The sequence below is a fragment of the Cimex lectularius genome, unplaced genomic scaffold (genome assembly GCF_000648675.2).
Source record: "Cimex lectularius strain Harlan isolate CLEC.00 unplaced genomic scaffold, Clec_2.1 scaffold22, whole genome shotgun sequence".
NCBI lineage: Eukaryota > Metazoa > Arthropoda > Insecta > Hemiptera > Cimicidae > Cimex > Cimex lectularius.
Genome location: NW_019392657.1, coordinates 1528757 through 1553667, shown reverse-complemented (window position 1 = coordinate 1553667; position 24911 = coordinate 1528757). Strand labels below are relative to the sequence as shown.

At 37.8% G+C, this 24911-nt stretch overlaps 1 protein-coding gene across 1 annotated transcript in view; it reads right to left on the bottom strand.

Moving 5' to 3' along the window:
- LOC106664682 (meteorin-like protein) overlaps positions 1-24911 on the bottom strand; it is a 32807-nt gene that overhangs the window by 4083 nt on the left and 3813 nt on the right. Inside the window, exons 2-4 of the mRNA XM_024224755.1 lie at positions 4409-4660; positions 2159-2295; positions 2017-2073 (exon numbers count right to left, since the gene is read on the bottom strand). Coding sequence (XP_024080523.1) covers positions 2017-2073; positions 2159-2295; positions 4409-4660 — 446 coding nt within the window. The remainder of the gene's footprint in view (positions 1-2016; positions 2074-2158; positions 2296-4408; positions 4661-24911) is intronic.

Sequence of the window (24911 nt, the reverse complement as noted above, 5' to 3'; positions counted from 1 at the left end):
TATTTTTTTCAGTACCGAAATTTCTCGTTTTGTTGCCCAACGGAAAATCGTCCAAATCTCGCACACCCTGTCAATGGGGAAAATCAACGACCTGTTATTATTCAATTACGACCATGTGTTCATTTCTTGAAATTATAATATTAAAGGATATTTCAAGTGGATTCGGAAATTTGAAAAATAATTTCGTCGATGCAGAGTTTTAAAGAATCAGCCGCTCCGGGGCATAAGGATGGGACCTCTAGCTATTCCTTCAGAGGCCTTTCTCCGACCGATAGGATCACTTTGATGGGCGATTTAGACTTATTTCGACCCATTAAAAAATTCCTAGATAAAAGATCCTGAAATATTATCCGAAATCTTTCGTCGAGAATATTTATTTATTTTTACATCAATAGCTGGGAATTGTGTTTTTTATTTTATCTTAAACCGTTATAAATATAAATTTAACACAAATTACGTTTCTAAACTTAACATGCAATCTAAGAGATGTAGTGTTGATCATGAGAAGGAAGCTAGAAAGAAGGAGTTTGGTATTCCACAACCACTGCAGTATTTTTAGCTTATCGCACCTTTTTAGTTCCTAAGTTCAATTGACTCGATACTTCATTTAAGAAGTAGAAAATCATTGACAGTAATTCCATAGTTAAAACTTGATAACGAGAAATTTTTCATGATTTGTCACACTGGAGGAAAAACTTAAGAACGTGGTGGGCAATGCTACCTTGATCGTGAGCATTTTGTGGCCCGAAACATTTTGTAAAGAGGAAAACGTCAAATGTTTAATGGAAATGGGACATAACACGATTTCTTAAAATTCACATTGTATGCAGTTAAAATTGATAAGTAAATTCAATTCAATTGGTTAAAATTTGGAGTATTCAGCAGGAAATAATTCACGGTTTGTGTCACATTAACGGAAAAAATAAAAACCTGGCCATTGGTGTCTTGCTCTTGTGCATTTGGACCCTCTCCAGTGAGTAAAGAAGGAAAAAGTAAAATATTTATTGGAAATTGGAAATATCGCAGATTTCTTAAAGTTCATATTGTATGCCGTTAAAATTTGTTAATAAAATCGTTCTATTGGTTAAATCTGGAGTATTCAGCGAAAGGAAATGTTTTATAGTTTGGGTCACATTAGAGAAAATAAGCACGTTGCCAATGGTGTCTTGATCTCAAGTTTTTTGTAGTGGGAAAAAGTCAAATGTTTATTGGAAATGGAAAATAACACCGAGTTCGTAAAGTTCATATTGTAACCCGTTAAAATTTATAAAGAATAATCATTCTATTGGTTTGAGTTGTAAGCATAATGCAGGTGATTTATTTTTAAGTAACATAGGTATTTTAATTAACTGTAAGAGAAAATTAAGAACTTGGCCAATGGTGCCTTGATCGTGTGCCTTTTGGGTCCCTCACTATTTTGTAAAGTGGGAAAAAGCCAAATATTTATTTGAAATTGTAACACCGATTTCTTAATGTTGATATTGCAGTTAAAATCTGTAAAATTTCATTCTATTGGCGAAAATTTGGAGTATACAGCAGGAATAATTCATGGTTTGGGTCACATTATCGGAGAAACTTAGGAACATGTCCAATGGTTCCTTGATCTCGAGAATTTTTTGGGCCCTCTCTCTTTTGTTAAATGGGAAAAAAATCAAATGTTTGTTGTAAATAGTAAATTACCTGATTGCGTTAAAGTTCATATTGTGTGTGGTTAAATTTCGTACACAAATAACAGTATTGGTTTAACTTTGAAGAATTCCGGGAGAAATGTTATATGAGTGAAACTAGAGGAGAAACTTAAGAAACTGAACAATGGTGCCTTGATCATAAACTTTTTTGGTCCACTCCATTTTGTAAAGAGGGAAAGTGTACAAAGTTTTATATCAATATAAATAATAATTATAATTATGTCGTTCGTCAAGGATTTGGGAAAAATTATTTGATGTTTTATAAAAGAGTTTGTTCAACTTTCGGTCTATTAGATTAAAATGAAAGTGTCACAAAGTTTAAACTCACCGAGTTCGTTTGTGCAAAATGCGTGCGTCATCTCCTCTTTAGTGCACGGTCTGCATTCTGAAACAGCAAGTAATCAATTAGTACTGCTACGCTTTTTAAAACATAAGAATTGTATATTTTTGGTATTTTATATTTTATTTACCTTCGTTTGGATCGTAAACGCTGCCCTTCTTCAGCGGTTGGAGATCGTAGGCGAATTCAATCGTCTGTTTGGTCAAAGAGGGCTCCTCGGCGGCTTCCACGTACAATGCCACTTGACCTCCTCTACTCAAGACACACCTGTTTAACGAACAAAGCTTTGTAAAGAATTTCTAACACCTTCTAGAATCTTACATTTCGATAGAAGACAAATTGAATCTTAAATCAACTTCTATTACTGAAATACAGGAAGTTATCGTCATACACATAACCAAGAAAAACTGTTCAGTTTTGAACTTGAATTTAATTCGGATTTTCAAAACGCATATCGTTCTCTGAATCTGAAAACCGCCGGTATGAATTTCAACAGCGGCGGGCATTCCCTCAGGTGGATGAGCTCATATCTTTTAAAACTGGTCTGTATGCGTTTTCGCCCGCGGTGATTACGTGGGGTCGCAATTCAGATCGAGATCCACTGTTTCAACTTCGAGCGCGTTCGAATGAAGAAAACCTTTAAAATGCTTACAACCGAACATGAAAAACAAAGCCAAAACGATGGTTAATTAATTTCGAATCAATAGACTTCTGAGCTGTGACTGTTATCTGACTGTTGATTAGCAAACTGCCATAAACGTCAAATTCGAATTGGACATGTTGTACCATACGGCAAAAAACTATTTCAAACAAATACATTTAGTCAATTATCTTTTTTGGTTTTTTACTTGTGGCTCGAGATTAAAAGAGTTTTGGAGAGAACCGATCAGTGTAACTGTTCACGATTCACGACAATCGATTTTCATAAAAGTGAAATCACCCCTCAAGTCTTTCAGGCGATAAAAATTAGAAAGTACGTCGTGATGGTATTCAGTTCATATTTATATTGACCGAGGATAATTTGCATTTCACCAGTTTTCTCGGTTTTAAACGAAAGGGCGGTTATATGCCACATGGCGTTTGCGACAATATCGGCCAATGAGGACAACCCTGGGACTTTCCTCCCTTATCTTCCCCGGGCTATTTTCTCTTTTATCTGGAAAAATAAATGCCGCTTTTTCATATATGCTGCACTGTTTGGAGCTTTAAATCTTCAGGCGGCCAAGTGAACATAAATGACATGTTCAATATGACATATTTAATTAGACCACCAGGTTTCAAACGTAATGGATCGTAGCTAGTGTAATTCTCAAACGCTCAAAACCATGTCTAATTTAACTGATTTTTGAGTCGTTTAGATGTCTAGATGTTTCTTCACATACCTTCGTCTAAAATATACACGGGTTGTTCGTTTTAAAAAGTAAATTCAAGAAAATAATCTAAGAACGAGTGAGTTGAGTCCACGTGGGAAGATAAAACCACAAATGGCGGTACCTACCAACAAATCATGTAGGTCTACATATTGTACAGGGGTCTAATTACATGTGGTACTCGGTCCAAAACTTGGTTTTGGTGCCACAGGTATGAGGCACGCGAGGAGATTCATAGAAGGACCATCCGCAAAACTTTCAAAATAATTACTGGAAGACAACAGCAACCGATTCAGGATTCTGGTTGGACTCCTGTCAGGACACTTTCACTTAAGAATGTACATGCACCGGATCGGAGTACAGTCAGAAGAAACACTGTGCAAGTACTGCCAGGAAGAGGAGGAGACCGCAGAACACATTTTATGTTTCTCTGAAGGTCTATGTAGGTGCAGGTTCTTGACGAGAAAAACCGCAAGCAAGATCCTACACTAAAGAGCCGCTGGCAAATCTATGGAGGGTGATTAATAACCTGAAGCTGGCCAGTGAGTTATAACAGGGGAGGACAATAGATCTATTCACGTCGAGGTGCAGTAAGCCTTGTGGCCGCCTCTTTTATCCATATCCCCTATCCCACTGTGGTACTCGGGCGATTTGGGAATCGATGAACTACAGACCTGTTGACAAAAATCCCGCCAGAAGAAGCGTACAGGAATAGGTGAATTTTGGCTAATATAATCCAATTAATTTTGAGATTTTGTTGGGGAAAAACGAGCTGGAAGTATCTTGATGATCAAGGAACCCCGATAGTGATCTTCTTTTTGCAATTTTTTACTCAGGTCGTTGTAACTTTAGGTCATCCTCATTAAGCGTCTCAAGAGTGTTGGTATATCAAAAACCAATCGGAACTCTTAAAGATTTCAGAAAATGTAAACCCGTTCGATCAAGCATCCCATACATTTCTTAAAAACCGATCGGAATCCGGTCCGGAAAGAAAAACAAGTCGAAATTACCTGACGTGCGGCCTGTCGGTCGGCTGTTGGGGCGAGTAGAGCTTGTTGAGGGAGCGGACTCCTTCTAAGTATATAGAAGCGGGTAGCTTCTTGCCCGGGGCCGGCCTGAGGCAGGCTCTGAAGTCCCTTCCGGAGCTGCCCAGCCTGAGGAGGACACGCAAAGCACCGTCGGGATAACTCCAGCCGACCTTGCCCTCGCTGCATCGCAGGTACACGGGACGGACGCCGCGTTTTTCTCCTCCGCTCAGTCCACTGGAAAAGACATTAGTATAAATCCCTGTGTTAAGAAGGTAGAAAGGAATGAACTGATGATTTATTATAGGTATACTTTAGATGTAATTTGGTCTTTTCTGGTCAATCTGGTATGCGTTTTCGAAGATTTTGTCTGTTAGAGCATCACTGATGATGCCGAAAATAGCTTCACCAGCCAAAATAGACAGGCTAGGCAGACCAGAATAATCGGAAATGACCAAACTACAGGTTCATCAGGCTTCAAGAAGAAATCTCATTTATATTAGATGTTTGTCGCAGTATATGTAGTTGTATAGTTTCTTCATTAAAATTTTAGCTCGCAGATACATAAGGGATCTGCATTTTCAAAATCATCGTTTAGTTTACATTTTTGTGCATTTTATGAGTTGTGTTTAGTTTTTTGTACGTTTTGAAGACCTTGCTGTTCTCTTCAAATCCATATTTATGATAATCGGCTTAGCTAGAGTTATTACAACACTACTCAAAAGCTTTAAAATAATATTTCCGTTCGATATTAAATAACTAGATTAGAAGGCCGAAAGTAAACTGAAAAAAGTCTAATGGCTAGTGTCTGTCAAAGGCGCTGACATATGTTTAAGTGGTGAGACTTGTTTCAGATAGAGGCAGAGGTATCTGAAACATCAATCAAAGGATAGCAGTTAATATATATGGTCCTTTCAGATTTAAACTGATTAGAACTAATGGGCTTTGGTCCCGGGATTATTTGTCATTCTTAAAATCGTTTATTCGAGGTCATATCCTCGGTCGCCCAAGTGCAACAACCGTTGTAAAATGGACGTGATTTCTTTTTTTTCCTTGGGAGTCCTCATGCAGGTGGTTGAAACAGAAGACGCCCTAACCCAGGCAGGCCATATGTTCCTCCCCCTCGTACTAGAAAAAAAATTTGGGGAGGAAGTTCAATCTTTGTTCCTCCCCTTTCCACCGAGAGTACAGGTGCAGTTTTCCATCTTTCGTGCTTTCTTCAATAGATATACTGGATGTTCCCACCGGGAAATAAAATCGGGAGGGACAACTGGCCTAGGTTCCCTATAATTTAGCCCTTTCATTGCCCCAATCGAGCCGAAAACACTAAACCAGTGTCCAATTGAATCGTACCGATAATACAGAGTAAAAAGTCAGGGTTTTTATACCGGAAATTATTTTCGCGTCAGACGAAATAGACAAAACCACTTACGAAATAGAAACAAGCTTAAAGTGAAAGTTTGAGAAGAATCGGTTCCTTTGCCCGGAGGGCGTCCGCCCCTCGTCGATCCTTAGATGCAAATGGATATCGAGCAAATTGCAAGTGCCCAGAGCGACTTTTACATTGAACTCTCGAGATCTGAATTTTTAATTTCTGATTGTATCCGAATGCTATCATAAATCTCAACTGCATTACATATAATACTATGCTTATAAGGCGTGGAGTGCGGCACTCTCTGAACCTCTTCTCTTTTTAAACATTATCAGATCTACGCTATGCAAATTTCAACATAAAACGATCATACAAGCGCAAAATCGTGCCCATAGAATAAAACAAAGTTCCTCTGCTTATTGTAAGCAAAGTTTACTTTTAATACTTGACCGATACATTACAGACGTCAATACTTCAGAAGTTGTTTACCCTTTACATCAAAATTGGACTAAAAACATTTCTTCTTTCCAAAAATCTGGTTCTCAATAGAACAAATCGTTCCAGAAACCCGTCACGTCCTAGGAATCAAACTTTTGGAAACAAAAGTTTCATTTTCATGCTGTATATTTTTTTAAAGTTTTTTATTTTGTATTTTCTGGTTTATCGGTTGCTTTGAATTGCATATGCTTTTACATTTTTTAACACTGATCAGAAGTACCCTAAATATTGAATTTATTTTAGAAACGACGGGTTTCTGCTGAAAAAGACACCAGAAATTTACCGAATTGTTTTTTTTTTCGAAATAAAATGAAATGAAAAATGTTGTAAAATTTTTTAATCTAAATTTTTTTAGCATTGTATAAATTCATTTTTTTGAATCTAAAATTTTCTAACATTGTATAAATTCATTTTTTTTAATCTAAAATTTTCTAGCATTGTATAAATTCATTGTTTCACATCGTACATGTATTTGTAAAATTTAAACAATGTTTATAAATCCCAGGCCCTGAAGATGATCTCGGTAAAGATCGAAACGTTGGCACGATAAAGAAAATGTCTTTCTAAAATCTACGTCACACCAGACCGCATCACGCGCTCTCCGAATAATCGTTGTAAAATCAGCAACATATTCTTAGACTGGGCTTGAATGTCCAAAGTTTTTTTTAAATAAGAACTTTATGTATGTTGAAATCCCAACAAAGTATACTAAACTTCATCAACTAAAGGTTTCCACTGTTTCCTTAGTTGTTGACCAATTGATTTTTTTCTAGAACAGTTGAACACTTTTGATTTCAAGCAGGTATTTTTCATCTTTCGAAGGTTATTCATTTTTTTTTAATCGTTGATTGGTATTCTTAGGTTTGGGTACGTTAAAATTTGAATCAGCCCTCAATCACACCTTTGTTTTGTGCTGGAAATGATGGGTTTCTGTTTGTTCCTGCAACTTCAAACCATTTTTAAACTAGATTATAATGTACGGTAATCTGAACATCTAACAAAAATAATTCGAAAATCGCGAGAAAAAAAAGATTTTATTGGACGAGTTTCTGAAACGACTGTATTCGAAATATTTGACTTTCCAGGTTACTTCAATCTTTCAAAACAATTTTCGATAAAGTCCTTCAGATAAACTGTTAATTTTGATAACCGCCTGAAGTAGTGAAGTATGTTCACGGTGCACCCTGTATATTTTCCCTTCTCGAAAAAGAAACAGAAGGGAAAGTGATGACTGATAAAACTAGAATGGGACCCCAGCTCTCTTAAGGAGAGTTTCAAAGAACAGATGTCCGAATGTAGCAAATCCGGGCTTAAAGATTTTCCACCGGGGTGGGTCCGTTCTCCCCATTCGGACTATTGAGATCGGTATGGTCACCGGTCGGATCCGCTCCCACAATTGGACCCAACAATAAAAAGGTTTTAGAAAACACCTGTGAATGTCATTGAGATAGTTAATATTTGTGAAGAACTGTCGAGAAGAACTAAATAATGACAGCTGAAGATGCTGTATGTAATTGAAGACTTCAACTTTGAACTAGGGACTTGAATTGAAGAATTTTGTTTAGATTTGCTGCTCTAATGTGTAGTGTTTAAGACTGAAACGTATAGTTAAAATCAATTATTTCTATAATTCTATAAAGATGCGATAAGCTCCTCTTCTAAGAGAACAAACATAAATCTAGTTAAATCTCGTTATTATCCAATTCGGTTTCTATTTTAATTTATCTATTACAAGTCAGTGCTTAATTAATTTCGAAAACCAGCGAATAAGTCCTTCAGGATTATATTGCCGAAGCTGTTTCCTCCGAAGATTCTGACAGACGTGGGACCGAAGTAGCGTAGTCGACAGGAATCCGAAATTGACCGAAAAGGTTCCTTTGGAAACTATTCTCAGGTGCACTAATAAACTATATCTTTCGTTAATATCATGTGAGATTCCCCTTTTTGAATCGTTATTACGAAACGATTAAACTTGGTCCTCCGGGCCGGATTCCGCTCGGTATGTCTAGTAGTCCAAGTAAGACGAACTTACTGCACTGCACGTCTGACCTCGTGAAAATCAGATGTATCTCGAATGCACACCGGGGGTGCGGGTCTAACGGGAGATTTTTTAACCATTAGAAACCGAAGCGAATCGGAGCGTAAAAGGGGAATGAAAACAGAAGGAGGCCCAAGTAGGCAGGTAATTGGCGTCTAATAAAAATACTCGGCAGGTCCACGAGTCGAGAATTGTAGGGAATTATCGGACGACTTCTCTCCCACTCTATCATTTACAGCATTCTGGAGCCTTATTCAAATGAGATCATCCCACCCCGGTAGTTTTCTGCTTTTTTGAATAATTCATACTCTCGGCTGGAAGTTTGAGGTCGTTCCCTCTGAATAGACAGTTTTCCTTCCCTTCAATGATCTCCCCCATTCAAATCCCGAATTGGGCTCACCTCCTCGGCCGGAATCATCGAATTACCTTCATGAACAACAAACAACGCTGATTCCCTCTCTTAATGAAAGGGTATGACAAATAGAAGTGTGATGGGAAGTTACCGATTAGCGTATATAAAGGTTTAAAGTGAAGTGGCCACTTTAAACACCCGTATCGTGCCTAGCCCTACCACCCAACACCACCCATGATTCCTAATTTAATTCAATACATTTTTTAAACAAACCTTCTCAACGGTTTTTTTTTAGCAATAAGACACATTTGTCAGAATTGAGAGAGGCTTGGGTAATGGGACATGAGAAAGTCAATATTCTTCAACCCCTAATTAAACGGCTGGTTTTTACTATGCCAGCCCTTTTTTTCCATCTCCATCGTCATAAGGTGCCTTTATTAACATAGCATTAATATTTATTTTCCTCCATGGGGGAATTTCACCCCTTCGGACTCCCGTGGGTGGAGGCAGGGATAAAGAGAGGACTTTTGTAGGCGGAAAGCGGTCTCTGTAAGGAGGTGGTAACCATTGTCGGGGCCATATACGGTTGAACCGCTTACCGTCACCACTTTAAACAAAACTCAATTCTCTTTCTCTTTTTCTCTTCGCTTTTACTGAAGAGAGACTAAAATGGACACGGGCTCTCCTTTAAGGACTTGCACTGTAAGACCTGCCAGCCGGTTGCCTATAATCGTAAACTCCTTATATCGTTATCGTATATGACAAGGACTTTTTATACCAGAAGAATTTATTCCTTTACGAATGAAAAACCCCAACAGCGATTTTGTTTTATGAAACTCCAAATTATGCAGGGGCATGGTGCAATGCCCATATACCACATTAAAAAAAAACTTTTAAGGTAAATGAGCCAGTTGTTTAGCTTTCACGACTAAATTCATAGAAGGAACGTCCGATTCTGTTTGGGGCTTGTCAGGTATTGAAAGCAGGCGTTGTAAATCGTCCGGCGTCTGTCACCACAAAGTGACCGGGGTAGGATTGAGCTAACAAAAAGCCAAGGAGGAAATTTATAAGCGCTCTGTTTTAGTAATTCAAAACCCCCCGACGGCAAAAACACGATATTGTTTGGCCGACGGTCCGTAAATAATTCCCTTTTTTCCCCCAGCTACCCCAGGTCCACGGCATAGCCCATACGGTTGTAAATCTGTCCGGACCTAAATATTCACCACGGTGATAAACAATAACCAGAGCGTCATTCTAGTTCCAACGGCGATGTTATCTGAGTGGGCGAACGTCCTACACACCATCTGAATTATTAAAGGTTTTTGTACCACGAAGACGATTTTATGTGAGGGCAGACGACAAAGCAACAGCTGGGGGCTTCACATACATAAGTAAAGTCTAGCTGACAACAATACCTAATAATTCAGCTAAGTTTACCTTCAACATTTCTCGATTAATGTCCACTGTGATTTTTATTCGGTGAAACCCATTCATTTTTGTTTATTATTCAAAACGTATTCATAAAGTAAGTATGGTCTTGTATTCAAATGTTTCTTCAAAAAAATTACTGAAAAATTTAACAACTTTTGTTCCTTTTCTGTTCACTCAAAAAGATGATAACCTAATCTAAGCTTTGCTGGAATCTCGATATACTGCTAAGACCTCCACCGGCTTTCCCTTCATTCACGCCAATAAATACATTCACACAGAGTAAAAATCACGCATTCACTATTTTAAGTTAATCTAATTGGTTCGACAAGTAGATACTTGATATTCCGTATATAGCCAACGTATCCATACATCCTTAACCACTCATGAAAATAAATACTCTATCGGTAGTCACCAGATTGTTTTATATTACACCCCTATAACGTTGCAAATATATATAAAACTAAATAATCTAGATTACTTACTAAACACACCCAAACATACAACTTTCACGCTAATAAATAGATCTGCTCAAATTAAGAGTATTATTTCAACCAAGGTATGAAAGTGCTCCCAATAATCGACCATATACGTTTATCTGTTTGAGGTATTGAATCAACTTCTTATAATCACCACTGTGCATAATTTTTTTTAAATTTTACATTTTAAATATTCGGTAAAAGCTGTCCGAAGTTAAGAAAGTGGGTCAGGCCGTATATTTTAGTGAATATTTTCTACTTTGCATAGCTACTTCAGTTTTTACTGTTCCTCTTTTTGGATATTTTTATTCAACCTCGTTCCATTAAGAAAGTTCCTCTGTCCGAAATAACATTGAATTCATAATGAAGCCATCTCGGCCACAAATCTACCGTTAGGTAGAAAAATCTTGAATTTCGTACCATTTCAAGAACGACCGGTTCCTTGTTAAAAAAGCCGGCAGATAAATTTCAGGTGGGCTCAGGTAGTCTTGACCACCAGGTCAAATATTAAACGAAGATGAAAAACCGTACAGCTTTGGTTGCTTAGACGACTTGAGTTATTCCATTCGTACTTTTTCCTATTGTTCAATTACACCTTTAACTACCAGTTGAAAAGTCAGAAAAATGCAATAGGAAGGAGAGAGAGAGATGATGTAATTGCGCAATTTTTATAGTTGTAACCATTTCGTTTGATGCCCAACGGTCGACCGCCTTCATAAATGAGAAAAGACGTCATTTCCTTACTTTCTCGGTTGAACGTCACGTAAAAACTTCCACCGTCTAAAGGACTTGGCTCGTAGTGCTAATGCCGGTGCCTGTTCTTTCCCGACTAATCTGCTCATTTATTATCTCGCAGATTTCTTTGTTTTACATATTCGTATAATGATATGGAATTTATCAGGTGGAAGTATATTTTTTTTTGTTAGCGATTCGGCTGGTAATTCACGAATAATCGGTTTAAGCGGTTTGAACGGCTTCTGAGGCGAGACGTGACGGCCGGTGCGTTCTGCTCACCTCTGACCTGTTTGTTTTCCAAGTCCGACCGCAAATCCAAATAAGGGGGAGTGATCCGGCCCGAAGAAACAACAACCGCAGCCCGCAAGCGTCATCGACCGTGGTGAAAATAAGAGGAAAATGTCGCGAACGGTTGATAAAATTGAAAGATCCCAAAAACCCGGAGTTACTGAACTTCACATTCTCCTTTTCGGCACGGGTGCAAATAATAGAGGAATGAAAACAAGCCGGGATGATAATGTAACGCATAAAGGCGAGCGCACGTGCAATAGATCTGGATCAAAAGTAGGAACCGGTTTCATGACGTAGTCCTCACGGATTAGACACCCATCCAACCTTAAGTTCCGTTTTAGAATCTTTTCCACGATGGACCTAAAACACCACCTTCCTTATTGCCACTTTATTTCAGATATCAATTGGAACATCTATTCGCGTTCCTTCATTAAAAAGTACACATTAAAAAGCAGCCGTTAACAGACACGTCCTAAAATTTTACTGGATGCTATTGGTCGAAACGATCAAACAAGAGTCAACCCCCGAAACCACCTGGCCATTTCTTCCTAAGGCTTGAGTAGTTATGGATTTCAAGCTTTATCGTTTTATAACGTTAAAATCACATTTTATCTAGTAGAGTAATAGGGCTTGCAGGGGGGATAGGTAGACCAGCTGACCTGAAACGACTAAACAAGAGTCTCAACTACCCAAAACCATCTTGTGATTTCTTCTTGAAGTCTGAGGAGTGATTGGCCACGTTTCATGATATCAGTAATATATTATCACCCAGGAAAAGCGCTGCTTTCATGTTGGGAAAGCATTTCGAAATGCAGAAACGCGTCTCACCAAAACTACGGAGGTAGGTAGGCCAGCACTATCCAAAACGACCAAAGAGATCTGACTAACCAAATTTATTTTGTGATTTCTTTTAGGTATGAGGTGTAATGGAACTGAAATTTATTCATTTGATGATGTTAAAATGACATATTATTATGCAGTAAACAGGCTGCTTTCAGAAGGAAAAACGAGATAGATGGATCAGCAAGACTGGATACGACCAAACAAGAGTCTAAACCACCCAAAACTATTTTGTGATTTCTTCTTGAGTTCTGAGGAGTGATAGCCAAATAGTTTCGACGTTTAATGATGTTAAAATCATATACTATCCTGGAAATAGGCTGCTTTGAAGTTGGGAAAGCATTGCCTAATGTAGAAACGCGTCAAATTATAGCCCCAACCATCCAAAGCCATTTTGGGATTTCTTTTTAATATCTGAGGAGGGATAAACTACAGTTCTGAACCCAAACGCACCACTGAAGATGGTGGAAAAAAACAGTGGAGAAAGGCATACCAGGATGATTGAAAGGAGTAGACTACTAAGCAAGTTCAAACGGAAGAGAACATCAACAACAACATAAAATATCAGCATGACAAAACATTTACATAACGTGATATGCAGTAAACAGTTTATATAGTCAACATAATCCATTAGACAACTAGGAAAAAAGAAAGCAATGGTGGAGCTACTATGATGTAGTCGCGCAAATTGCGGAGATGGTTGTATAATTCCCCCTGGGGACATGTAAGAAAGTTTCGACACAGATTGTGATGTTATAGTCTAAATGCGGACGAATTTAAAATCAGTGAAAGCCAGGATAGTAGGGAGAGTTGAACGTCCGGTTTAGCTGCTACCATGAAAACTGGATCCTTCTTTTACGACCAGAGAAGATGAATTCGCTAATGCACCCATCGGAGTGGGCACCCACTTCATTGCTTTAAAAACATAGGGGCCCGGGCTAATGGCTACGGTCTTGCTTATAATGAACGGTTATGATTATTCCCGTTTTGAAATATCGGAGAAGAAAAGCTTATTACGCGAACCGAGAGGTAGTTGAAATGCGGCTTTAAAATGTAAGCAAGAGTTTTTGATTGTACGAATGTAGGAATTTTCAATCCACAGATTATGACTGTATTTATGGTTGTTTCTGGCCGTTGAACTCAATCGGATGTTTGACCTTGCATCAAACGTAGGTAAATCTATGCTAAAAACTGTAATAACTAGAAGCGCGGTCGGCTCTTTAGGCGATTACCACGCCCTTTTTGGAACTGTGATTGTTTTCAAATCATTCTGGCCGAGGGAGAGCCACACGTAAGCATACAAGGCCTCAGTCCGAGATTGCTTGCGTGTCTGCGGTTTTCCGACCGCGTCCATTAGCCCGTTCTTTTAGGTACACACCGAACGACAGGTAGGAATCCCGATTCATATCATTACATCCCTTAGTTATTACGACGCCATCTTGAAACATAAAAAGTGATGAGTAAGGAGCAATTATTTCGGCTGTTTTTCTCCCTTTTAGGAAACTTCATCGCGTCAGAAGTGAACAATGGCCCCTAATCTTTTCATCTGGCAAACATTTTAGAAGAGTTTTACCCCCAGAAACCTTTTACTCTTGCAACACGAAACTGTACAAATATAAGAGGGAGTTTATTGTTATGCGATGGGCGTCTCCGGCCGTCGGGGCAGGTGTACCCTAAGAACCCCACGTGTGTGCCTTACACTTGCCCTTTACCCCAACCCATTCGAGCACCCACCCCAAGGTGCCCACTTCCTAATCTAAACTGTCCCCATTTTGAAGAGAAATTTTCTTTTTTAAACAGACTTCCACAATGTTTTATAATGTTAATTGTAAGGGTAGGCGTGGGATTTACCTTTGGAAGGGACATATTAACAGAAACGGCATTCCCTCCTCCGTCTCTTGTAATTACGAGTTAGGCGTAGGAAAGGGGATCGCCGACCATGTCGTATCGGCGGCCGATGGTTTATTCATGACCCGGGGCCAATACACGCCTAGTGCAGTATAACATCATTTTGCATTTGTAACCTTAGATATATAAATCAGCCTTAGGCGTCTCCCAAAGCCGTATTTCACGGCCGTGACATAATTTTTTCCCCTCTGTCAAGCGTACGGAGGAAAACAAAGCTGCACCCAGAACACCGCCGGCGATCGGGTCTCGAGAAAGGCAAATTTGACTTTTTAAAAGATAAGAATGCCCCGTGTCGGAGAAAGTAAGATTTTTTAGAGTGCTGGCTGAATTAGCTTCTACACTTTGAAGGCAATGAAGTTATCTACTAAAGTTGTTTTCCTTTTAAGCTCTATTTGGAGTTTGGTTTTCTAAAAGAAAGTCCTTTGTCGTCTAGCCAGAATATTTGTTGCACATCTTGCAAAAAAATACTATTTAGTTCACTATTTGACGCATCGACACCATTCTCCATAAAAAACATTTTCTATGGTTTTATGATTAGTTTTATTTCCTATTTATTTCTGAAAGAAATATCAGGTATTTTCTTGCAGGAAAATGACGGAGGTACAAGTTACAATTCACCCACCAGTAAAGCCACTAAAATTTGGTATTGAATGAACGTTTAATTAAAATAAAATAAGCTCCCATATTTTAATGAATGACCAAAATCGGAAAATAATTAAAATATTTTGCAACCTTGGACCTTCCGCCTTCTGCAGCTCGACCTAAGATCTACAATGCATTGGCCAGCGTCAGGTAGTTAATCAATCCATAGCCTTGCCAGCGGTTCCTCAGAAAAGGGAATTGTGGCATTTCCTTTCCTAGTTGTAAAAAATCTACACCTACATAGACCCTCATAAAAACATAAAACGTGTTCTGCGGAATCCTCTTTTTCCTGGCGGTTCACAATGTTTGTCCTGTCTGTACTCCTAACTGGTTCATGTGCCTTCTTAGGAAGGGTGCTCTGTCATCAATTGCCTCTTCGAGATTCGTTCTTGGGGATGGCCCTTCTATGAATCTCGCGTGCCTCATGCCTGTTGCTCCACCAAGTTTTGATCTATTAAGGATCCGTTTTTGGATGTACACTTTTTTTTGTGGATTCTAGGCCACAACAAGGTTCGGGGCCTAGAGAGTTCATATTGGCTCTTTTGTTGTCCTAATTGCCTCTATGTCCCGGAAGGCTCAGGGACCCATGCTAGGGTCAGGTCATTGGTGTCACTGACTTCTGCAGGGCTTCTGTACAATTTCGTATGCTTTTTGCTGTTGCCTTTCATGAGGATAAGGCCTTAAGTGCTTAACTGTCCGAGGAATGTGTTCTTACCCTTTTTATTAGTCTGGCGCATCGTTCAAGTACAATGACTTCAGGCTGAAAAACGGTAGCGTATTTACCTAAGTTAAAAATCCGCTCGAACTTCGGATTCATCTCGAAGACTCCAGACCCTTGCGGTAAAAATGGATAGGTAGAAAATGAGATAAGTGTGTATTCCAGTAAGTCATTAGGGTTAATAGACTGTGTACAATTGATTATCTTCTTTTTAGACACCTCGAAACATTTTGTCAATACTACTTGTACAAAAAGTTTAAACATTAAAATCACAATACTGAAAATTTGTGCTTTTGTCTTAGCCAGTTTTGCCCCGAGAATGGAAAATTATTCATTGGTATATAACGAATTATCCATTTTTACTTTGTCAGAAACTTTTGTGGGATCGTTTGCGGTAGAGACAACTTCCTTTCGCATTTTCCTATTTTTACCACAGTTAGTTGACACCAGGAAATTTTTCAATCTGCGGTGAACTGGGCCCTGACCGCAAAGAGGCATCAAACGATTTTCGATGCAAAGGACATTATTTTACAAGCGTTACTGAAATGGAACAATCGACGGAAGGAATCATTTTGTAAATCTTTCAGGAAATTCTAACAGGAAAGGTGAAAAATCTCCAGCATTGTGCTCGTGTCTTCCCGGCGAGTAAAAAACTTGTTTCCCTTGTAAGCTGTCGCAACGAGCCGATGCAGTCCCGGATGGAAAAATATTTTAATTTCGAAGGAAGTCCATCTTTCTACCTGTCCTACTCTGGGAAGAAAAAAACCGCCCCTGGCATAGAAGGTAAAAAACCGATTCGATTTTTGGATCAATTAGGATCGAGCTTTTTCTAATCGTTAATTGCATAAAACCGGGCTGCGTTAGAAGTACCAAAATTACGAAATAGTGCCTCAGGGTTCTTCTGGAGTCGCTCTGGAGAAAAGGGAAAAAAGGCTACATAAGAACCGTCATGAGTAGGGGGTTATTCACAGGGATGCCAACCACATGTTCGTTAAATCTCATATGCGTATCATTCGTTTTTTACTGTTACCGGTTATTTATTAGTCTATTAAATTTGAAGAAAACGTCAAACAAAAAAATGAAAACTTTAAGGTTAAATTGCTAGGAACGGGTTGTGTGAACAGATGGATCACTCGAATAATTTTTGGTGAAGTCGTCCAGTTTTGATCAGATTTCTACTCTCACTCTCTGGACTTCAGACAAAAAATAAAAAAAAGACGTCGGTGGTTTGTAAAGCAAAAGACCAGGGTTCGCAACCAGCGGCCGATTCGAACTCAACTTGCTTGCAAATTGGCTTTCTTTTCAAAAACATCGCCACCCCGAGGGTTGATATGACTTCGTCTGTCGTGAACCCTTGTGAAAAATGTTTGGAAAAAATGGGGTATTTAACCAGTGTAGAAGCCTCTATTTCGTAAACGTTTTAAACATTAAGTTTAGGAAGTTCGTGTCACGAGCAGGATTCAGGAGTGAGGTGAATTCACGATAGCCCAAGTGGCTAGCCGTATTGAGCCGAAGGTCGTGGGTTCGAATCCCGCTCGTGACACTAATTTTTTCATCTCAACCGAAACCTTACATAAAATATTAATTAATTAAAAGAGTTAATTTAATATTAAATAAGGTTAATTTAAAAGAGGGTTAGTTTGAAATTAAAAAAGGTTAATTAGAAGTTAAAATAGTTAATTTGATGGAAAAAAAGCAATATTAATTTGTTTTGCTATGTAAAAAGGAAAATCGACTGATGAAAGGAATAAAATGTTACTTGAAATAGAGTCCAACAAGGACAGAAGGCAATATATTTTAAAAAATATGTAAATTAATTTAAATATTTTTTTCAGTTTCTAGGTCCTATTGGCAAAAATCTCGGACATGTCGAACAAGAAAAGGGGCAAACTCAAAAAAAGAAAATTTTACATGAGAGACAGATGGAAGTTTACTATTTTTATACTTAGTATTAAGTTCACGCAATTAAGGTTGTTGGCAATAAAAACTGTCATGATTCATCAATATTTTCTTCGGTCTGTCCAAGATTAAAGCGAAAACACAAAATTTTACAAATCCAGCTGTACTACCGCTAAAAACTACCCATTTTTGAGTTGTGACTCTTTTCTCGCATATATTGGCTCTCAGTAATTTAAGTTAGTTCGTTTGCTCTAATGATAACGGTGGTCGATGAATGTCTGTAAAGGTATTAATTTTTTTTGTGATAGTAAAAGACAACATACTAACCTAACAAACGAGCATAAATATCGATGAAGTAAGTTTTTCTAAGGTTATTTTGTACACAAATGTACTTTGCCTACAGGAGTCAGAGCTAATTAATTATAAAAAATACGAAATTAATTTTCAATTCAGCTTTCGTGACTTCGACCCACTCGGCAAAATACCCACTCGGTCGAGATGGAGAGTGAGTCCGAGAGGATCGAAGTCACAATAGCTAAAGTGGTAGAGGCGTATTTAGCCGAAGGTCGTGGGTTCGAATACCGCTCGTGATACTGGCTTTTTTATCTCAACCAAGACCTTACATAAAAAGAATAATTAATTGAAGTAAGTAACTTGGCCAATTAGACCACTAAAACATAATTGGATTTAAAAAAATGGTTGAAACTATAAAATAATGTAGAAGTTAAAAGACAAAATTGTTAAAAATATCATAACAAAACAGTATTATAATTAAGAACGTTATTAAAATAAAAGACATGTAACTAAAATAATTCACGGTCACTTTGAATCAAAGTATGGTCTTGAAGAAAAAATCAAATTCCGTTCTTACAGACATGTTTTCGACTTATTTTAAGGTCATCATCAGGGCCTATGAGTTTCTTTGATGAAAAACATATTTGTACAATTTTATTTGAATTCAACAATTGTTTTTCATAATGTGAAAATGTGATTCCGCACACAAGCATAAAATCCTTCATATGTCACTTTTCATGAATGGTGACAGTACGTTCCCGCCAATTCAAAAGTGACACATAATCCTACCAGGTAAGAGTCCCACCTACAGTTGGGTCATTTTTCCTGTAACAACACACCCGAATAATTAAAAAAAAAAAAAAAACTAAATTATCCGATTTTTATAATTTTTCGACTTGTGTCACTTTTTTGTGTGCGGTATGTGCCGTCTCCATAATTGTAACTTGTTTTCATTAAAAAAAACATATATTATATGATTGGATTTTTCCGTTGGAAGTTTTCTCGCAATGCGAACGGCCTTGGTGTTGCAAAAAAATAAAAAAAGGATTGTGTCGATTCTCTAAGTATAAAAAACTCTTTAGCCAGCATATGTGCGACAAGTCCTTGGAGGCAGATATTGACATTGCCATATACGTTTGACAGCGAACGGCTTTAATCCGAAGGAGGGGTTTAGATTTACGCCCACATCCGCCAACGGCGAATACATTACGACTGATTTTATGGGGAAAAGGAGTGACAGTGTCGCCATATGGCCCGGGAGCCGGAGGGATGACCATTTCTCATCTGAAGAATGTTAAGTGGACCCCGGCTGCCACGGCGATAAATAACTGGAGTAGAAGCCGCTCTGCTAATTAGAACCTGTGCTTCTTAAGCCCTCTTTAAAGAAGAAGAAATAACCTCGTACGAAAATCTTCTGTCACTTAAAACAGTCAAAATATCGACCTTACACCCAAAATCCCGTCAAACTTTACGATATTTTTCTTTTTTCAAACTTGAGGACGGATGCAATTAGGAAAGCGTGGACATGGAACGGTTTATAAATCAAAGAGTGACTTTTACACAAATGGGAGGTAGAAAGGGTGGTTGACGTAAAAAACCTAATTTATAGTTCGTTCGTGCCCAAGGACAAACAAGGGGTGGGTTTTAGTGTTCTGGCCAAGCCGTAAGTGCTTTGATCTGAGACAGATTGCCTTCTCGTGTAACGCCCTGTCTGAAAGGTTGTAAAGCGATTAAGCCTTTGCTTGTTTTCAGGACGTCTGGGACCGGACAGAGGATCTCAGCTCAAGAAGATCCACTCGGAAATTGTAGAAAACTGAAGGCAACACTGGTGTCTCAGTGTTCCAATTTTCTGCAGTGTGTAATGCTCGCGCGTGTCTGAATTATGAAATTCGTGATGGTATTGCACGTTTTTGTTTGGACTGTTCAAGGACTACCAGATTGTTTTACTCGAAAAAATCTCATTTTATGATATAAACTGTTGAAAATTGGCAGACCAAGTGGTTTGTAGTCTCAAACATCCAACCCAACACTCACACGGATGCATTTTTATATAATCAAGGAGTGATCAAGAAAAAAGGTTTATTTAACTTATTTGTCTAACTAAAATTGGAGTTCGCCAGATAAAAGAAGAACGAAAGAATTGGAAATATAATAGTTTCAAAGTAAATTTAGTCAAAAGTTTGTTTCTAAATAAGGAAAAGTGATTTCTATCATACTTAACGTCTACTTAACTATCGGGTTTCGTGATCTACGTGTTAAACCACTTTTTCCAAATTATTTTAAAAATAAACTGCCAAGGGCAATGCTGAGATTCGACCCCAGAACCGCATTCCATGCAAATACGAGTCAAGCGCCCTAACCATTCGGTCCTCAATAAATTATAATTAATAAAACTGTTTTTTTCCAAAATCTGGTAGAAAAACGTTTTTTTTTTTTTAAGTGGCTTTATGTTCTTTGCACATTAGCCAATGATAATGTTATAATGCGAATTCGTTTTGGGGGGAAGGTTATCATGAAAAAAAGGCCGGAGGCAACAGCGGGAATCGAACCCACGACGCTAACCACTCGGCTACCGCGGCCCCAACGTTATACTTAAAACGCTGAAAATCAACACAATAATAACTGGAAGAATAAAAACGTATATCTTATTATGGTATACTGATGGATCCAAAATGGATCATGGAATTAAAAAAACAAAAAACAAATTTTCACCTGGGAAAACCTCTAAGGCCCAAACCTTTCTTTAAAACCATTATATTTCGTGGTCCGATTGACCAAATAACTTCTTTCAATTAATTAATCTTTATGTAAGGTATTGGTTGAAATGAAAAAATCAGTGTCACGAGCGGGATTCGAACCCACGACCTTCGGCTCAATACAGCGCTCTCTAACCACTTGAGCTATAGTGACTTCGATCCACTCGGACACCAACTTCCCATCTCAACCTACCTTTCAAATTTTCCCTCCTTTTTGCCATTTTTCGAATGTCGTGTAATCAGGATTCCATTCTCGGCGAGAAATAAAATGGCCACGGAGCGCTTTAGTGAAGATATACTTTGCTTTACTTATTAAATCCATTATATTTCGTGATCCGATTGACCAAATAACTTCTTTCAATTAATTAATCTTTATGTAAGGTATTGGTGGAAATGAAAACTTCTTTCTTTAAAGGTTGAGTTTTTCTAACCAAAATGTATCCTTTGAAAATGGTCAGATCCCTTATAAACAAGTGTATCCTTTGAGTTTGGGCTGTCCCGTCATCCAATAGAATATTTTTTTAAAACAAAGCCATTAAGTTGTAATGGCTGTAATGGTTAAAAGAGTTAACCAAAAAAAACTTTCGAAGCCGAGATTCTTGCAACTCTGTGCATAGTTAAAACTTAAAAAACGATTAAAACGTGCACAGATTGATTTGACAGTCCATTTTCACCGAACAGTGCATCCTTTGATTTTGGACTGTCCTTTGATCCAAGCGTACATCATTTAAAGGATATTCTTCTATCCAAAAGTGTATCATATGAAAATTGACTGACCCTTATAAAAAAGTGTTTCCTTTTAACTGAGGATAGTAGTCTTTAAAGGGTGACCTTTTTTTAACCAAAATGTATCCTTTGAAAATGGACAGATTCTTTATAAAAAAGTGTATCCTTTGAGATTGGACTATCCCGTCATCCAATAGAACATTTTTTAAAGAACAAGTTCTTTTAACCAAAATGTATCCTTTGAAAATGGACAGAAACTAATAAACAAGTGTATCCTTTGAGATTGAGAGAGTAAATCCGTTTAAAGGCGTCTTTTAAACTAAATATGTATCCTTTGAGATTTGGCAATTCTCCGACAATCAGACTATAGACTCTTAAAATCACGTTAAAATCAAAGCCTAGAAACGCCTTAGGCCAAACACCTGAGAAAGTGAAATCAAGCAACCCGAGTGCCAGGATAAAGGCGGGTTTAAAGGTAAAGAACAGACTGATAAAAATTAAGGTGAAAAAAATCAAGTGGTCAACATCTCAAACAGGAAGGCAAAAATCTTTCTCTCAACTGGCAAAAATGAACTGGCCATTGTCCATTCAATTATAAATTTAATTTTTTTTATAAATAAAATTCATAATAAAATGCCATGGATTATAGGATTCGAACCCAGAACGTTTAGCGTAGCAAATCATTTGGTTTATTCCGCTTTTTGAATGAAACTACTAATGCAGGTTATCTTATTAAGTTATATATATAGCAAGTTCGATATATATTCTGTGTTAACTGTTTTGTGAGAATGTATTTATAAGTATGATTGTGTTTGTTGTACAAGAGCTTCGACGGCGGATCAAGTACCACAGAGAATTAGACTAGTAAAGGGAGGTGGCGGAAGTACTTCTACTCGAGTGAATGGTATATAAATAAGAAAAAAACCGATCTAAGAATGAAATAGAGTGTGGGTTAAAATTGCATGCGTTGGGAGATAAAATAACCTTGTTACACTATAAGCCTCGAAAAGTCAAGCCTGATCTTGCATTAATCAGTAATACACTGAGAAAAGTTCTGAATATCAGTTACTGTGGTCTTCTTTTGGCTACAATCTTTACACGAAACTTTTAAGAATGTACGAATTTTAAAATGTCACACGAGATTTCATAAGATAACTCTCGTAACTAACCGTTTAAAATAAAGTATGAATGAAACTAGTTTTTGTGTTTTGGAGGACTTTTTTGCAGAAATTCAATGTTTGGATTATAAAGCATAGGAATTATGAGACGGTCCGTTGGTAGTATTGCAATGTCTCTAATGGGTCGATTGTATGCGAGGATAGAAGAGTAACAGTAAGTCGTGTAGAAGGGTTGTGCAAGTCCTTCGCGGTAAGGAGGTCGGTCACGAACCGCGGCCCGTGGAAGGGAAAGTCCCGCGTTTAATTGATTGAAGGAGTAGTCAAAATTCGAATCTTAGGGGACCCGAGACGTTTCGAGAAAAGTAATAAAACTATCCTCAGGTGCAATTACCGAAATGCAGTCGCGGGCCACTGTAGTCACGCATCTTCGGCCTCGAGCGCTCACGAACTTTCAACCGTGGAAGATTCGGCTTCCGTTTCATTTCCTGGTGTTTAATGCGCGATTTCTTCTTTTTTTTGTCAAAAGATGTTTTCTTTCTGATTTAATATTTTAAAAAGGGCAATTTCATAGTCCGAAATTCTTAGGTCAACACAGACATTAACGATCTTCTTAAAAATGGTACCATTTGGAGTTTTGACCTTCTAAATAAATCGACAATAACTAATGCCCTTTCTAATGGATTTCTTTAGACTTGCGGCCATATGTTCTACTAATGCCTCAACACGTCTTCCGGATCATTTTGGCTTTATACAGAAGACTGTTAAACAGAAACCAAATTTTTTTTCTACCGTCATTACCATGTTTCTTTTATCATGTTTTTAATCGATTATGGGCATGTCAGAGACGTAAAGCACCGTATGCAAATCGACCGAGGCATCTTATAAATATTTAAATGCCGACTAGTTCGACTTTAACACAATTCCTGGCTTGTAGACGTGTTTACATTTGGGTTGTTTGTTCAGTTCAGGCTTTCTTAGTGTTGAAGCGAATTTATCAGTGTAGCATAATATAAACATTTTCAATAGGTTGAAGACAGAGAACCGGGTGGAATTTGTCCGGTCTGAACTAACAAAACCGGAGATAGACGTGAAATTCGAAAAGAGAGATAAGACAGTCTTGGTCATTGTTGTCGAGATAACATTGGAGAAGAATGATTTAAAAATCTTTACTAAAACAGAATAATAAACAAAAAACAAGAAGGGAATCAAATAAAACAAAAACAACATTGTTAGCATTGGCGATATACAAATGATTAATACATTTCTCTGTTATCTGCAGGTTAATCTGTAATTTGGTCGTTACGAATCACTTTGCTCTATGTTCACTAGGCTTGTGTATGAATAAGAACTAAATTTTACTTTGCCATAAAGTTTAACGCAAGTTTACACTAATGGCAAAAACTATGCAAAAACTAAACAATATCATGTTACAATTGCCCAATCGACAAAAAGACCTTTTGTACGGCATTTATTGGTCCGCACTTCCTTGCTATGTTTTTAGGCCAAGATGGTTACACCTTAGAAGCAAGTAATTAAGTAAGATGTCATAAAGTCAAAATAATAAAGGATGATTATTTTTGAAGAAGACAGCTTAGTTCTACTCATTATTTTACAATCCTTCATTATCAACAACCAAGACCTTACACAAAAAGAATAATTAATTGAAAGAAGTAACTAAGTAATTGACCACTAAAACGTAAATGGATTCATATTATCAATAATGAATTAACAAACGAACGAAAAAAGATTAATAATCACTCTGAGGATTTCCAGATAGAAAAAAAAACCTTTTTCTAAATTAATACAGTTAATTATTCAAAATCGGGCTGATAAGTCAATAAATCAGCCGCCAACGGAGATCGGCAGTTGAATCTGTCCATCGACAGACATCAGCTTAATGGGCTAATTATGCACAAACAGAAAGTTCGTCGATATCTTGAAATTTTGGGTTTTATAGAGCTGGATCGAGATTTCGCAGCAATCCCTTCGGTGGAAATTTCGATAAAGTTGACAACCTTCAATTTTGATTATTTCGAGATGGTGAGATGCGATCTGGTGTGACGTAGGTTCTCTCAACACGACACAGAAGAATGACACATCTACACGGAAAACAAACACTTTGGGCCCTGAAGATGATCTCATTAAAGGTCGAAACGTTGGCACGGTAAAGAAAATGTTTTCCTGAAACCTTCGTCACACCAGACACGATCTCCAAATAATCATTGGCTAACCGTCACTAAACACAACACACTTCAAATTTGATTGTTTGGAGATGGTGAGATGCGATCTGGTGTGACGTAGGTACTCTCAACACGATACAGAAGAATAACACATCTACAAGGAAAACAAACACTTTGGGCCCTGAAGATGATCTTATTAAAGATCGAAACGTTG